This window comes from Rana temporaria, chromosome 1, assembly GCF_905171775.1.
Source record: "Rana temporaria chromosome 1, aRanTem1.1, whole genome shotgun sequence".
NCBI lineage: Eukaryota > Metazoa > Chordata > Amphibia > Anura > Ranidae > Rana > Rana temporaria.
Genome location: NC_053489.1, coordinates 427286835 through 427302210, shown reverse-complemented (window position 1 = coordinate 427302210; position 15376 = coordinate 427286835). Strand labels below are relative to the sequence as shown.

Here is a 15376-nt window from a genome sequence, read left to right as displayed (position 1 = left end):
CCTATCAAAACAGCGGCGTTTCTAGCGTAATTTGCGCACAGAAAAGCGCCGGTGTAATTATTTTAGGTAGGACGGAAAAACAGGATTTTAAGGCGTATCTCGTTTTGAGGATCAGGCGCAAATATACGCGCCGTGTAAATTTCAATTACGCCGCGTATCTCGAGTTAAGTCGGCGCATTTGCTTTGTGAATCTGGCCCCAAGTATTTAGACTTGGACCTAAGAGGCCTCTGAGAAGGTCATGCCCAGTTCACTGAAGTTGGGGAGGGATTGGGAGTGTACGCCTAGCCCTGTTAATAAGCTATTTACCCTACGCCAAAGCTAAACACTTACACACTTTTAAAAATAATGATTTTTTTTTTTTCCCCCCCTTTTACATTAAGTAAGATATATAGCACTTGCACACTGTCACTTTATAGGGTGGGCTACTCAAAAATTGTAAAACTGGAACAAAGAGGCAAGATCCGTTGGGTCACGCCCACATACATGGGATTTTAAATGTGTAAAATATTCACTAAGTAGATTCTCCCTTAGGTAAAGGGTCACAGGCACTGGCACTTTAGTCTTAACGTGGGGATCTCTCCCCCCCCCCCTTCTTTCTTTTCTTTTTCCTTCCTCTTCTGTGTTTCCTCCCCCTCCTTTATAATCCCCCCTTGGCCCCCTCTCACGCTCTCTTCATAGATTATGGAGACCCTGACCTCCTTTGTAGAGTAATATTTTTGTTCAACCCTTAGCTTAGATAAGAAGTTAGTACCATAGAGAAGACTAGGAACCCGGTATCCCGGGGTATCTCTTAAGCTAAAAACTGTTAGATGGTTGAGGTGAACATGTTGAGACCGAGTGGAATGGGGAAGGGGAATGTATGTTACATTTTTCTTTATGTATATGTAAGAAGATTGTATCTATTTTGTAATAATGTTGAAATGAAAACTAATAAAGAAATATTTGAAAAAAAAAAAAAAAAGTTTATGAAACTTGGTTTTATTTATAAAGACATTTAAATGGTTACATAGTTAGGTTGAAAAAATACACAAATTCATCTAGTTCAACCATAAAAATAAATAAAATAAAAAATATCGTACAATCCCATATACCCAATTCTATACCCACAGTTGATCCAGAGGAAGGCGAAAAACCCCAGCAGAGCATGATCCAGTTTGCTACAGCAGGGGAAAAAAAACCTTCCTGATTATGTATCGCAACAGCTACATCTGTGTCTGTAGTGCATGTTCAAACCTTAATACCATAAATAATACCATGTTATTAGATTTTTACTCCAGGAGTTTCTAATGAGTTTGCAATTTCTAGAGAAATGCTTAAAGCGGAGGTTCACCCTAAAAATCATCTATATACCATTACATCCAGCATACTGCTGACATCTACAGTATGCTGGTATTTTTTTTTCGCTGTACTTACTGTCTTATAGTTCTTTTTCACCAGGCTTCGAGTTCTCACTCGGGGAGTAGGCGTTCCTATAAAGAGGCGTAGTTGATTGACGTGTGGGTAAGGCGCGTCACGAAAATAGACGAACTAGGACTCGGTTCTATACGGCGCCTGCGCCTGCCGTGTAGAACTGACTGATCAGACGCCATATAAAGCCGAGTCCTAGTTCGTCTATTTTTGGAACGCGTGACGCGACTTACCCGCATGTCAATCATCTACACATCTTCATAGGAACGCCTACTCCCTGGGGCAGTGAAAACCCAGAAGCCGGGTGAAAAGAACTATAAGTACAACGGGGGAAAAAAATACCAGCATACTGTAGATGTCAGCAGTATGCTGGATGTAACCGTATATAATTGTTTTAGGGTGAACCTCCGCTTTAAATAATGCATTACAATTTTACTAAACCGATTTTTGATTTTGGTTGACAAAAACAAAAAGCATTCAGATGAATAATATACGACTAAAACTAAAATGGAATTTTAGTCAAAAGACTATGACTAAAACAAAATCGAAATTTGACATCAATTACCATTGCAACTGTGAATTGATACTGTTTTTTGTTGTTACTTAGAAATTTGTGTGGAAGAAGAACATTTTGGAGGATAGTCTGCCATTCCTGGAATTCAGTGGTTCTGTTTACTATAGTTATGAGTCCAATGATTGCTCTTACTTGTCAGAGTGTATCAGGTAAGCATACAATGCAGTGCTTATAATGGTTAGCTTGCTTCTATTTTAGTAATGCAAGTTCAATCAGTAGCCATGTTTTTGATATAAATTGTCACTCTTGCTTTCTGGGTAAAACTCTGGTTTTTAGGTTCATAATATTAGATCGGCCTCGTCGGGTCCAGCGTCCGTCTGTGGCTTCGGTGGTGTCCTCCTCATCTGGTCCGGCGTCCTTCTGCGGTGTCCTCCCCGCTCGATCCCCCCTTCCCGCGCTGAGTTTGAACCACTGCGCTGGCATATACCGAGCACAGTACACTCGGGTATAGTCGGGCAGGCCCGGCTCCTCTCGCGGTCACGTCCTGTACGTCCAGGACATGACCGCGAGAGGAGCCGAGCCTGCCCGACTATACCCGAGTGCACTGCGCTCGGTATATGCCGGAGCAGTGGTTCAAACTCGGCACGGGAAGCGGGTATCAGCGCATATCACGCACCCACGATTTTGCCCTGATTTTCAGGGCAAAAAAGTGCGCGGTATACGCCGATAAATACGGTACTTTAACATGGGGGAATTCTTTTTTTTAATAGTGTCCTCGAGAGTGGATATGTTTTCTTCAGCTGTTCTGCTTGAAAGAATTTTCTGTTGCTGTTGGTAGATTCATGCCATGTATGTTAAATCATGGACGTCTCTCCAGTCAGCCAACAGTGCTGAATATGTTAAATCCTCAAAGTGTCTTTAGTTGGCCCACAAGCACATTTAATCTATTTTTTTCAGTTACATTTATTCATTACAGGTACTTGTATAGTGTGTGTCAATTTACGCAGAGCTTTACATCTAGATATACATTTTTACATTCACATCACTCCCTGCCCTCAAGTGGCTTACAATCTAAGGTCCCTAACTCGCATTCATACATACACATACTAGGGCAAATTTTGACAGGAGCCTATATACAAGAATTTCTTGTATAGTGGGGAGGAACTGGAATACCCCTAGGAAACTCACACAGACACAGGGAGAACATGCAAACTCCGTACAGGGTTCAAACTGACGACCCTAGGTGGAAGTGTTAACCACTTAGCTACCGTGCTGTATTGGTTTTCTTTTTGTAATAAACCTACAGTCCGCATCGACATATTGTCTGTGTTCCGTTTACCACAAGCCGCACAGTGTATCGGGGGATCCCTTGCTAACTTACTGGGATCAGTTCATCTGACCCCATCTCTGAAGACTCCCTATTGTATGGTATTGTGTTTTGACATCCTGTTACACCTAGTTAAACAGTTTCTTTGGTTCTATAGTTAAGCTGGGATACATTCCTAATATTGTCTATCTTGGGAAAGTTAGGGGCATTTCTCTATTCTCCCGTGTTTCAGTGACCATGCACTTTTATGTACAACTGCCCTTTTGTAATTCCCACTGTTGCACAAGGGCTAGGATTTGATAGTGCACAGTGAATTTCCTGTCCTGGACAGCACTTCACATTCCCACATTTTCTATCAAGGTGTAGGCAATCCTGATCTATGTTCTTCCTCCTTCTTCCAACCTCTTCTTCACAGGAGCGAGATAGAGGATGTTCTGATGATTTTCATTGTGCTGCCCAGGCAGATGTGGTGAACCTACCTGGATTCCATGGGCTCTTTTTAATCTTCGGGTTCTTCTGCCCCTCCACTTTGCTATTTTACTTCACAATCACAGTTTCTATATTTAACTGTATGGCTGTTTAAGCCCTATTTTTTTTATTTTTTTTTAAATCAGGGCAACTTTGAATCTCAAAAAAAGGGGGGAAGTTTGGGACTTTGAAAGAGGCACAAGAAAAGGAAACAAATGTTTAATCAAACAGGTTTATTAAGACAAGTATAAATATCATACACATCCACTATATACATGTATACAAATGGTAAGCTAATCAGCAGACCAGTGACCCAATAAAGGACATTCTGATGTAGAGGTATTGGCATGGAATAAAATGAGATGAGATAAAGAATTGGTTCATGACTTAATTTATTTCATGTCATTTTATTTCGTGCCGATACCTCTACATATAAATGTCCTTGATTGGGTCACTGGAGTGGTGATTAACATTATTATTATTATTATACAGGAAGAATCAGAGGGTCCTGCTTATTAGAGCTTACAGCTTACAATCAACTTACGATTTGTATACATTTATATAGTGAAGGTGTATGATATTTGTACGTGTTTTAAAAAAAAAAGTTGTTTTATATATATTTCCTTTTATGTGCCTCATTCAAAATCCCAAACTCACCCCCCCCCCTTTTTTTTGTTTTTTGTTTTTTTGCAATTGACAGAGATTGAGGTACCTATTCCCAGGTGCTTAATTCAAAGTCCCAATTTTTCCTTCTTGAATCTCAGGGCTTACAGTACTAACATACCAAGTGGGAGTAATGCTGGAAGTAATGCCATTTCTGTTGTAAGGACTGTTTAAAGTAAGTACTGGTGTAGAATTTTAATCTTGCAATTAAATAAATATGGAGTTACTTGCAGTTGGCCTCCCTCTGCACTGAACAGAATAAATGCTTGTTTATGCATAGGGTACAAGCTGTTTTACTTTATATGCCTTATCTCTCACTCCTCAACCTTTCTCCCTGAGACTTCATGGTTGTCAGCTGTCCATTGGTGTACTCATGTACAATATAGGGCTCTAGAATTCTACTTCAAGTAGGATTCCTTTTGTCTACTGTGTGTGATCACCTAACACACACAAGATGGCTTAGGAAACTGTAAATGCTGCAGGCCGATCGGATCTTGTCCTGCTCTCCTTGCATCTGTGTATTACAGTGTTCATTTTAGGACCAACCCAAGCATTTCTCAAAACACCTTATAAATCTGCTTCCCATACCTTCAAATTCATTTTTCCACTCCAAATCTTTAGAGAAAACATAATCAAATAATTTTACTGTGTTCTCAATTTTCCTTTTTCCCCTTTTTTTTATTTTCATGTTTCTTTTTTTTGTTTTCTTTTTTTAGAGAAAAACTTTCAGATGGAGCAGCAATTGGGTTTGACATTGAATGGCCTCCTGTTTACATTAAAGGGAAAACCGGAAAGGTTTCACTCATTCAAGTGTGTCTTTCAGAGTTGGAATGCTACTTATTTCATGTTTCATGCATGACAGGTATATTATTCTTTAAATTGGCTTACTATATAGGCCCAATTGCTCTTTTATTGTTTTGCTCACTGAATGGGTTGGAATTGGGACTGAGCAGATTACTCTTTATATGTTTATGTACTTGATAAAAATTGATAAAAATATGAACACGTATGATTTAAAGAACCTTATATATATATATATATATATATATATATATATATATATATATATATATATATAATGTGTGTGTATATGTATATATATATATATATATATATACTGCACAGTCATTTTACCACAAGCTTTATGAACTATGAGTATTCTGTAACAAAATAGCATTGTAAGATTCCTCAGATAAAAGCTGCTGTTCTCTGTTTTTTTGGTTGCACACTTATTTAGGATGGGCAAGCTAAATGTATTCAGTTTCGCCATAAGTGACCATCAGAGCTTATTGCTATGCAGGAATCAGCTAATGGCTTTCTAAGGCTTATTGACCACAGGCAGTCAATCTAAGGTCATATCTGCAGAGTTTTCGGCCAAAAGGCTGTTGATCTTTTAATTGTTTTTCTGACTGGGTTACCAATCTGTCATTATTTTTTGCTGTGGGCTGTTAACGGTTCTATTCCTTAGACTTGGACATTGCTATTAGTTTCTTTCTTCTACAACATGTGCCTCTGTCTATATAGATAAAATATATTTTTTAACCTTAAAACAACTCGGTCACTATGTTAAAAGGTGGGTTCACCTTTGCAATGTACTACATGTTCCACCTGTATTTACGGTGGAACATGTAACCTGTCCCCATCCCAAGGTGGTTCTCCCTGCACCCGCTGTCACCTGTGCAGGGCTCCACCCATACAGGTGAGCCATTCATTCACAGATTTCTGTGACTGAATAAACTACAAGTACCAACTGTTTTCAATGGACTGCGGGGGTGTTGATGAGCACTCTTGTAGCCTACTTACACATCCTCCAGCTTTCAAACGGAAAGCCCATAGACAGATATAGTCTGAAAGCCAGAGGCCATGTCTGCAGGAGCCCAGATTGCAACCGTGATCTACTAATCTTAGGTACAATGCTTTCCAGGCTCCTGCAAGAAAAAAATGCTCATTTTGTTTCCTGCAACAATATGTGCATTTTATTTTATTGTTTTTCTGTAAAGGTGAACTTGGCCTTCAAAGCAAACTGCTATCTGGTGGTATAAAGAGTGGGCATCTGGTGATGCTAGCATGTACATGCAGCTGCCCCCTTGCCGCGGCTGTTATGCCCTAATGATGAAGCTGAAAACACTTGCTGGTAGTGATAAGGCTTCCCAATTCTTAATTGTCTCCTTTGTTTTCCTTAAGTCCCGTGAGGCAGCCCATTATATTGCTAGGCGGTTAAAGATTTAGGGACAGCTGGTGGTGGGCAAGCTTAAAACTACCTGAAATTTTTTGCCTGTTAGAATGGACCTGCAGTTCATACTAAAGGCAGAGCCCTGGAGGCTGCTACAAGCATGTGCAGGCAGCTCTAGGTGCCTGAATTTTATACCTGCAGCAGTTTCTTTGATTTGGTTTAGTGCTTCAAGTAACAATCATAAAAGAAGTACAGGGGCTGCCATCGCTGACCACTTGAAAATGCTAGTTATGCTTACCAGTTCGACTAAATGCTAGGGGATTGATTTACTAAAACTAGAGAATGCAAAATCTGGTTCCAAAATTCAACTTGTTCGAGTAGGCTTGACAAAAAAAACCTGGAAGCTGATTGGTTTCTATGCAGAGCTGCACCAGATTTTGCACTCTCCAGGCTTAATAAATCAACCATTTTGAGTCACTGACTCAAGAATATAAAATGCTGGAGACATTTCTGATTTCTTACTTGATTCAATCTAATAAAACAATAGAGCAGTGGCAGTGCGTCCATAGAGGGCGCAGGAGCACCGCCCCCTCTCGCTCCTGCACCGCCACTAAAAAAGATACATAGATTCATGCATTTCATAAATCTATGTATCGTCGCCAGTGCCCACTATTCCGATGGCTGACCCACTGTTGAGCGGCGGCCATCTGAATAACGGCAGCTGGTTGGCTTTGGAAGTGTTGGCTCTGATAGGCTTTCCGATTACAGCCTGAGGTCTGTAATCGGCTTCCAAATAGTTAACCAGGGGACGCAGGGGGTGTGCGTTCCTTGTTTAACACTGACAGGCGTCTCAGCCAATCAGGTTCAACCTGATTGTCTGAAGCGTCATCGAGGGCGGGACTACTTCGAGGGATCGTAGAGCAAGATCCGAGGATGGCTGACCGAGAAAGGTAAGTGCCAGGCGGGAGGGGGGGGGGTTGCAATTGATGGGCACAATGGTAACAATTGATGGGCACAGTGGCTGTGTATGGCATGGCACAGTGGCGACAATTGATGGGCACAGTGGCGACAATGGCATGGCACAGTGGCTGCGTTTGGCATGGCACAGTGGTGATAATTGATGGCACAGTGGCTGTGTTTAACATGGCACAGTGGCGACAATGGCATGGCACAGTGGCGACAATTGGTGGCACAGTGGCTTCTTTGGCATGGAATAGTGGCGACAATGGCATGGCACAGTGGCGACTATTGATGGGCACAGTGGCGACAATTGATGGCACAGTGGCTGCGTTTGTTGGCATGGCACAGTGGCTGCGCTTGGCATGGAATAGTGGCGACAATGGCATGGCACAGTGGCGACTATTGATGGGCACAGTGGCGACTATTGATGGGCACAGTGGCGACTATTGATGGGCACAGTGGCGACTATTGATGGGCACAGTGGCGACTATTGATGGGCACAGTGGCGACAATGACATGGCACAGTGGCTGCGTTTGGCATGGCACAGTGGTGACAATTGATGGGCACAGTGGCAACAATTGGTGGCACAGTGGCTGCGTTTGTTGGCATGGCACAGTGGCTGCGTTTGTTGGCATGGCACAGTGGCTGCGTTTGACATGGCACAGAGGCGACAATTGATGGGCACAGTGGCAACAATTTATGGGCACAGGGGCTGCGTTTGATGGCATGGCACAGTGGCAACAATTGTATGGCACAGTGGCTGCGGTTTAAGGGGCACAGTGAGGCTGCAATTTTTTTAATTTTTTTTTTAGTTTGTTTGCGCCCCCCCAAAATTTTGAGCACCAGCCTGCAATAGAGGGTCAACATTACAGCCAAGCATTTAACATTTTCCAGGACGACAGAAAGAGATCTTGGATTCTTTTTAATAAGATGTTTGCTTGAATGTTCTATACCTGTGGTGTGAACACTGTGTTTAACTTGTTACCTATACTGTAAATAGATTTTGTTGAGGCTATACTATTATATATGCAGAAAACTTTATTACTGCAACATTTTATATTCCTGATATGTGTCTGTTGTACATAAAGTATCCTGTTCTCTTTACATTGCTATATTTGTGTAAAATATCTGGTGATACTGCCAGTCCCTCTTCTTTCTTTTTTAAAACTGAACATCCTAATCACCCATCTCAGAGTGGTCTGTTTTCTGGCTGTGCTGGGAGAATAGCCTGCCTGTCTTCCAATGGCCAAGACTGTGTTGGCATGCCCACCTGCGCAGCTAATGATTGGGAAGATCAGTGTACTGCTGTTTCTCTGTCTTCTGCTGACACCCACCTGCAGTCACCACCCCCACTGTTCTAAGCCCCTAAGGGCCCATTCACACTAGAAACTGCACATCTGCTGCGTGTTTTTTAAGGATGAGCTCCGGCGTGTTCGCTAATCACAAGCAGTAAGACATTTCCCAATATCTTACTGCCTGTGATTAGCGCAGCCCAGTGCCGACTTCCTGGTGGGCTGTGCGAATATGCCGGAGCTCATCCTTTAGTGTTTTATTCTTTGCACTTATGCATGCATTTTATGTGCGTTTTTTTTTTTTTTAATGTGCATTTACATGCAGTTGAGGCTTGATTTTCTATCTGCATTTGCCCTGTGAGGTCATTTCCTTCTTTCTCACCCTGGGCTTCTATGTGTAGTGTGATGCATTTCAGTGCGTTTTTGCATGCTTGCCCCTGTGAAAATCTGCGGCATGCCTTACTTTTTTACTGCAGCACACTGTACTGCAATAATGTGAACTATGCCATAAGCATTACCTTGATTTTGGACTCTATGTAGTTGGAGTGCAGCCAACTGCATCCCACTGCATTCGGTGTGAATGTGTTATGAAGTTGAGAACAGAGATTATGTGATCACATATTTAGAAAAAAATAAATACAAAATTTACAAATGTTTTTGCCTTTCATTTCTATTTTAAAACTGAATATTTTTTAATTTTTTTTGCAAGGTCAACAAATATACGGTAGTTAGTTCTTGTTTCTGAAACATGACGACTGGGATATATGTGATAATGTTTATAACTATTAGTTCTTACTCTGAACAGGTTTTCCTAAAGGTCTAAAGAGGCTGCTTGAAGATGAGTCTATAAAAAAAGTTGGTGTGGGGATTGAAGGGGATCAATGGAAACTACTGAGTGACACTGATGTGAAGTTAAAGGGATTTATTGAGCTTACTGATGTGGCCAATGAAAAAGTACGTTGTGCTACTTTTTTGTTTTATATAAAATTGTTTTGCGGCCTCCAAATGATGTATGCGTTACCTGCCTGCTGCTCTGTATACTCCTGGAAGGTACACTGGATAACAGATGATAACCAATGGTTCAGCTAGGACATAATCACAATGGAAAGAGAGGGGTAGAGTGGCAATATAGGGGCAAATGATCCTTTATGGCATGTTTCATTACTTTAGGAACATACCACCTATCAAACACACTCGGATTGCTCTTTAGGGGAGCAGCAGGGCCTGTTGCACTTGTAAATGAGCCCCTAGTTGCATTCAGTAGCGGCACCCTTAGTGGTCATTCACACCTAAAATTAGGGGGGGGTGTAGGGGTGGCAAAACCCTATGGTTGAGTCGTGGTTTTACCCCCCTCATTCCCTAACCCCTTTAGCTGCTGAGGCAACAGCCAAAGGTGTATACATGCTGCAACAGGAATTAGGCCACCTGTTGCTTTTGGTGGGTGCTACTGCCAGACAATCACGACCCATTCAATTAAATGGGGCCACTCTGCCAGTGCCCCGCAACTACATGCTTCTGTGGGGTCCAAGGGGTTAAAGCAGGTGGTGAGAAAACACAACACTGCCTGTGTTAACCCATTGTTTGCTGTATTCACAATGTTGCAGGGCAATTGCACAGTGGCCTCATTCACTTGAATGGGTCATACTGGGCAGGTGCCCACCAACCATGACAAGGCGTATAACTCCTGCTGTAGCTGCGACATGTGTACACCCCTGGCCACTGCAGCTAAAGGGGTGCGGTTGGGGTGGGGATGATAAACACATCTTAACTATGGGGTTTTACCGATCCCCAAACTGCATATATAAATGAACACTTACTGTTCTGAGCCCCCAATAAGGCTGCTTTCACACTGATGTTCTGTGGTTTACCTGCACCGCAGGTGCAATGCAGTGTGTCTGAGACTTTCCTGGGTTAGCTGCGCTTTGCCATAGACTTTTATTTTATCCTGCGGGTTAGTTGCACTTTCTGAAAGGGCACCAAAACTCCCACATTCGGTAGTTTTGGTGCCCTTTCAGAAAGTGCACCTAACCTGCAGAATATAATACACTGCACTGCACCCGTGGCGTGGTTAGATCGCAGCACATCAGTGTGAAATCAGCGCTATACTATTATGCCCAGGGTATTGCTTTACACTGACCCGTAAAAATCTTCTTTCCTGCTGCTGGCACCACTCTGGGGACCGCTAGCTGGGATAAGAGGTGAAGTGCAGTTGGTATCGTGAGTCAGGAGCCAGCACTACAGAGGAGGCATTGACTTATGTGGCTCTTGCTACAGCTCCAACTTTAGTAGTCCCTCTGCATTGCACTTTGCCTTGCACTCTGAGGCCCTAGGATAGTGAGTCACCAAGCCCAGACCACGATCCCCAGGTAAATGACAATCTACAGGTTGCTGCCCCCTGTTCTAAATGTTGTCCACAAAATTGATTTTCCATTATTATAATAGAAATCTGTAATTGTAAAGCAAAATAGTTGGTGATGAACGTGTGGATTAATTTTTTCTGTTTGTGCAGCTTAAATGCAGAGAAAAGTGGAGTTTGAATGGCTTGGTTAAACACCTCTTTAGCAAGCAGCTCCTCAAGGATAACTCGGTTCGTTGTAGTAGCTGGGATAAGTTTCCTCTTAGTGATGAGCAGAGACTCTATGCTGCCTCAGATGCTTATGTAAGTTACATTACCGGTTAATTGTTCTAATATTGGTCATTTAAAGTGTAATAATGTCTGACAACTAATGTGCATTTCTAGCCAAAAAAGGGTTGGTACTTTTTAAAAAAAATTTTTTATGATGATAACTTTGTTGTCAACGTGGCAGGAAGTGAGGAGTTCCCCCACTGAGCTACAAATATATATATATGCCGAGACCTACTCCGGCTATCTTCGGGGAGCGTGACGTGCCATAGCCGGCCGTCAATCATCTTCCCTCTGGATAGGAATGCCCATTCCCCGCGGGGAGTCTGAATCTTCACTATAGGATTAAACAGTGAGTACGGGGCAAACAAAAATAAATAAAGGCATACTGTAGCTCGCGCTACTATGCTTAATTTAATGCTAGAATGTTGTTATTGAGGGTGAACCACCGCTTTAAGTTTTATCTTCAGACTACAAACCCCTCCTCCTCTCCTTTTCATACCAAGGAATCATTTAACTGATGAGAGTGCAGTGCACAAATGGAGAACAGGAAGTTATCCGCTAACTCGATTTTTTTTTTTTGCAAGGTCAACAGATTGTTTTCCACTTATCAAACATATATAAAAAATTGCTTTCAAATGTATGTTTAACAGGCCAAAAAGGACCAAGTAAATGAAGTTGGCGGGTTATGGTTTACATAACTAGTTCAGACAAAATACAATATTTCCTGGCGCAAAGTAGGAGCTGAATAATAGGGTAAAATATACAAAATAATCCACAAATAGTCCATTAATTCATAAGGGACACATACAGGGCCAGACTTACTATTGGGCTTGACCTGGCTCAAGCCCATGGGCCCCGCCCAATAGGGGGCCCCGGGCTCAATCGTGGCAACCCCCGCTCGCAGGAAACCCCTCCCGCAATATCGCGGCAACCCCCTCAACAACTTTGGCGGATGGATTTAATCCTCGGCACCCCCCGCGCTCAACTACTTTGGCGGATAGATTCTCGGATCCAGCCCCCCCCCACCCCCCTCAACAACTATGATCGGTCGGCGGTAACAACCCACCCTCCGCCTTTCTGCTCCAGGGGGCCCCTTCGATTATTAAGCCCAGGGGCCCCCACCACCATAAGTCTTGCCCTGGACACATGCATACTGTATGTGTCCATATGAAAATAAGGATAGGAGGCGGCTGCTATCCTCAGAGTACAGACAGCTCTGCATCAAAGACAAGAATAGGGGAATAAAAGGGAGGCGCCAACTAAGTGTAGAGGTTAAAAGTTAATTTAATAACACAAGGATTAAGATTCCCTTACAAGATAATGTAGTATAAAAGGCTCATCAAGGGAAGGGAGGGGCCCATACCACAGCATCCTCTGGATTCAGCACCGTCCACAGGATTTGTGAGTTGTTACCAAATCCTCCAAGTGTCCTCTGGCCACCAGGAAGCAAACCAGCATGTAACACGAGCGGAAATGATGGCCGGGCTTGGCTGTTGGGAGATCAGGCTATGCGCTTGGAGCTCCAGTTCCTTCTACAGGCCTGTAGATGACTTGATAAGAACTCGCACAAACCTTGTGAACGGTGCTGAATCTGGAGGATGTTATGGCATGACATCTCTCCCTTCCCTGCTTTTGATGAGCCATTTAAGCCTTTTATACTACATTATCTTGTAAATGATTCTTAATTATTGTGCTATTAAATGAACTTCTAACCTATACACTTACCTGTAGGTGGTGCTTCCCTTTTCTTGCCTATTTCTTATGGTTTACATAACCTTTTAAGGATGACAATGTAAATAATTCTTCTTTTATGGCGTTTGTTTAAATAAATGAAAAAGGTTGGAGACTTTTTTTTTGTGTAGATTTTTAGTTTTGATAAACCCTCTCGCCGCCACCGACATATGGCATAGATTAGCAGCAGCAGCAAGAGGTTTTACACACACTCTTGGCTGCTGTAGTGCATGTAAATCTGACAAGACTGTCAGATGGAAGCAATCAAGTGACTGTACATCCATCTGATCGCCTCCATGGGCCCCAGTAGTGCACTTTTTCTCTTATGCCACCCCTAAACAATGTTTTCTTGGGTTTTGCTGTTTCTCCTGCGGTCAAAGGAGGAGGGAGATTGGTAAAAATAAACAAGGAAGTGACGTTCATTACATCACTTCCACGTTTGGCTATCACCCCCCCCCCCCCCCAAAAAAATCAAATAAAAAATTTTGAGACCACTACATACATAAATATACAAATTTTAAACGTATGCACCAGAGTTTCTTTAGAGCACATGAAGATTTTTTTTTTGTTACCAAAATCTCACATCATACATATTTGATGAACTGACACTTTTACTATATAAACTGGCACAGTCTAATATTTGGTGAACATTAAGGATGAGATTTCATGCCTCATTTTCACTATTTCATTTTTTTTTTTTTTTTAGCACATTGGAATTTTAGTTGAATTGTGTATATTACATTTTCTAGCACTTATGTCTCGCTCACATATTTGCAGAGACTGGTAGCGCAGCACTTTTGTGAATTACACGCCAGGGGTGCCCAAGTACAGAAACTTTGTTTGTGGTACACCTGTATTGCTGTGCACGAGTTAATGCAATATTTCTAGAACCATTATTCATGGTTAATGCTAAACTGATGAATTATAGGGACTTTTAAAGTGTTTCCTATGAAAAATGTTGACTTCCAAAGTGAATCATGTTTCACGGGCATGTGTAATTTTAAAGCTTGACATGTTGGGTATCTATTTGCTTAACACAACCTCATATTTTAGATTTTACCAAAATTGGCTAATTGTATTGCATTTGTGTGCTTTAAAAGTTAACTTTAGTGTATTGTTTTACAGAAAATTTGCACTTGATAAATCATTGCATTAATATTGCTTGTGACATAAAAATTTAGAACTACGATTTTATTCTCCAGGATCTCTACTTTCAGAAATTAAATAATGTTTGCAGGTTTTCACTTTCACTTATTTTAAAAAATTGCAAGAATGGCCCTGGCAGTGAGAGGGGTAACAGATTTCTTTAGCAGTCAAAGGCGATCTGATCAAGTAAAACTATTTTGAAGTCTTGCATGAAGTTTGAGATTCTTGTTTACTTTTCAGGCTGGTCTTCTAATTTACCAAAAACTAGAGAACATGGAGGAGAGAGAACGGGATCTGTTCCATGTCAGTACAGGTAATTTTCTATAGGCATTCGCTAAACAAAATTGACTTCATAAATGATATATGTACTGCTATGATTACTATGTGTATTACAGAAGATAGTTCAGCTTCGCTTGAGATGAAGGACAAGCTGAAAGCTCTGTCACAGGAGTGCCTTGATTTAGTGGATCAAGTCCCATATGATTTTGAAATCGGTGGAAAGGCACAAAGGTAATTATTTGTGTAACATTACCTTATTGTAAATCATGATCTATTGTAATGCAAATGTGAGGTGATGGAACAGGTGCTATGGCAGTTTTTATTGGAAGGGAAGTACTGTTTAAATCTTTGGCATTTGGTTTGCGGTTCTGGCATGCTCCAACTGAGCTTAATGGCTGTGTTTGACAAGTGTTGCCCCCTGTCAATTTCAGCAAGCTACATAAAAATTGCCACAAAGCATGTATACAGCCCTATCAGGCTGCAATGGTAGAATTTAGATGGGAGGTTGGAGGGTGGTAAAAACAAAGCTCAACCACCTGTTGTAACCACGTCCTGGCCACCTTTGTGAAATTAGCCACTCTGCAAGCTGAGATAAAACTGCTGCTGCCGGCTGGGGTGGCACATGTTCAGCCCTATCTGTAGCTGTAATGGTAGAATTTAGCTTTGGCAAAACTAGCACAAACCATCTGTTTTTACTGCCCCTGGCTGCTGCTGTGACAGGAGCCTTACTGCAATGAAATTTACTGATGGGACTGTCTGACACTTTTCTTGTCTGATCATTACCTGTA

General features: G+C 41.8%; 1 protein-coding gene across 2 annotated transcripts in view; it reads left to right on the top strand.

Annotated features, from left to right (window-relative positions):
* The window catches only part of WRN (WRN RecQ like helicase), a 257949-nt gene that overhangs the window by 21921 nt on the left and 220652 nt on the right, over nt 1–15376 (top strand). For both annotated transcript variants that reach the window (XM_040325345.1, XM_040325344.1), the window contains exons 3-8: nt 2016–2131; nt 5097–5242; nt 9612–9760; nt 11316–11465; nt 14550–14622; nt 14705–14819. In XM_040325345.1, the coding sequence (XP_040181279.1) occupies nt 2016–2131; nt 5097–5242; nt 9612–9760; nt 11316–11465; nt 14550–14622; nt 14705–14819 (749 nt within the window). The remainder of the gene's footprint in view (nt 1–2015; nt 2132–5096; nt 5243–9611; nt 9761–11315; nt 11466–14549; nt 14623–14704; nt 14820–15376) is intronic.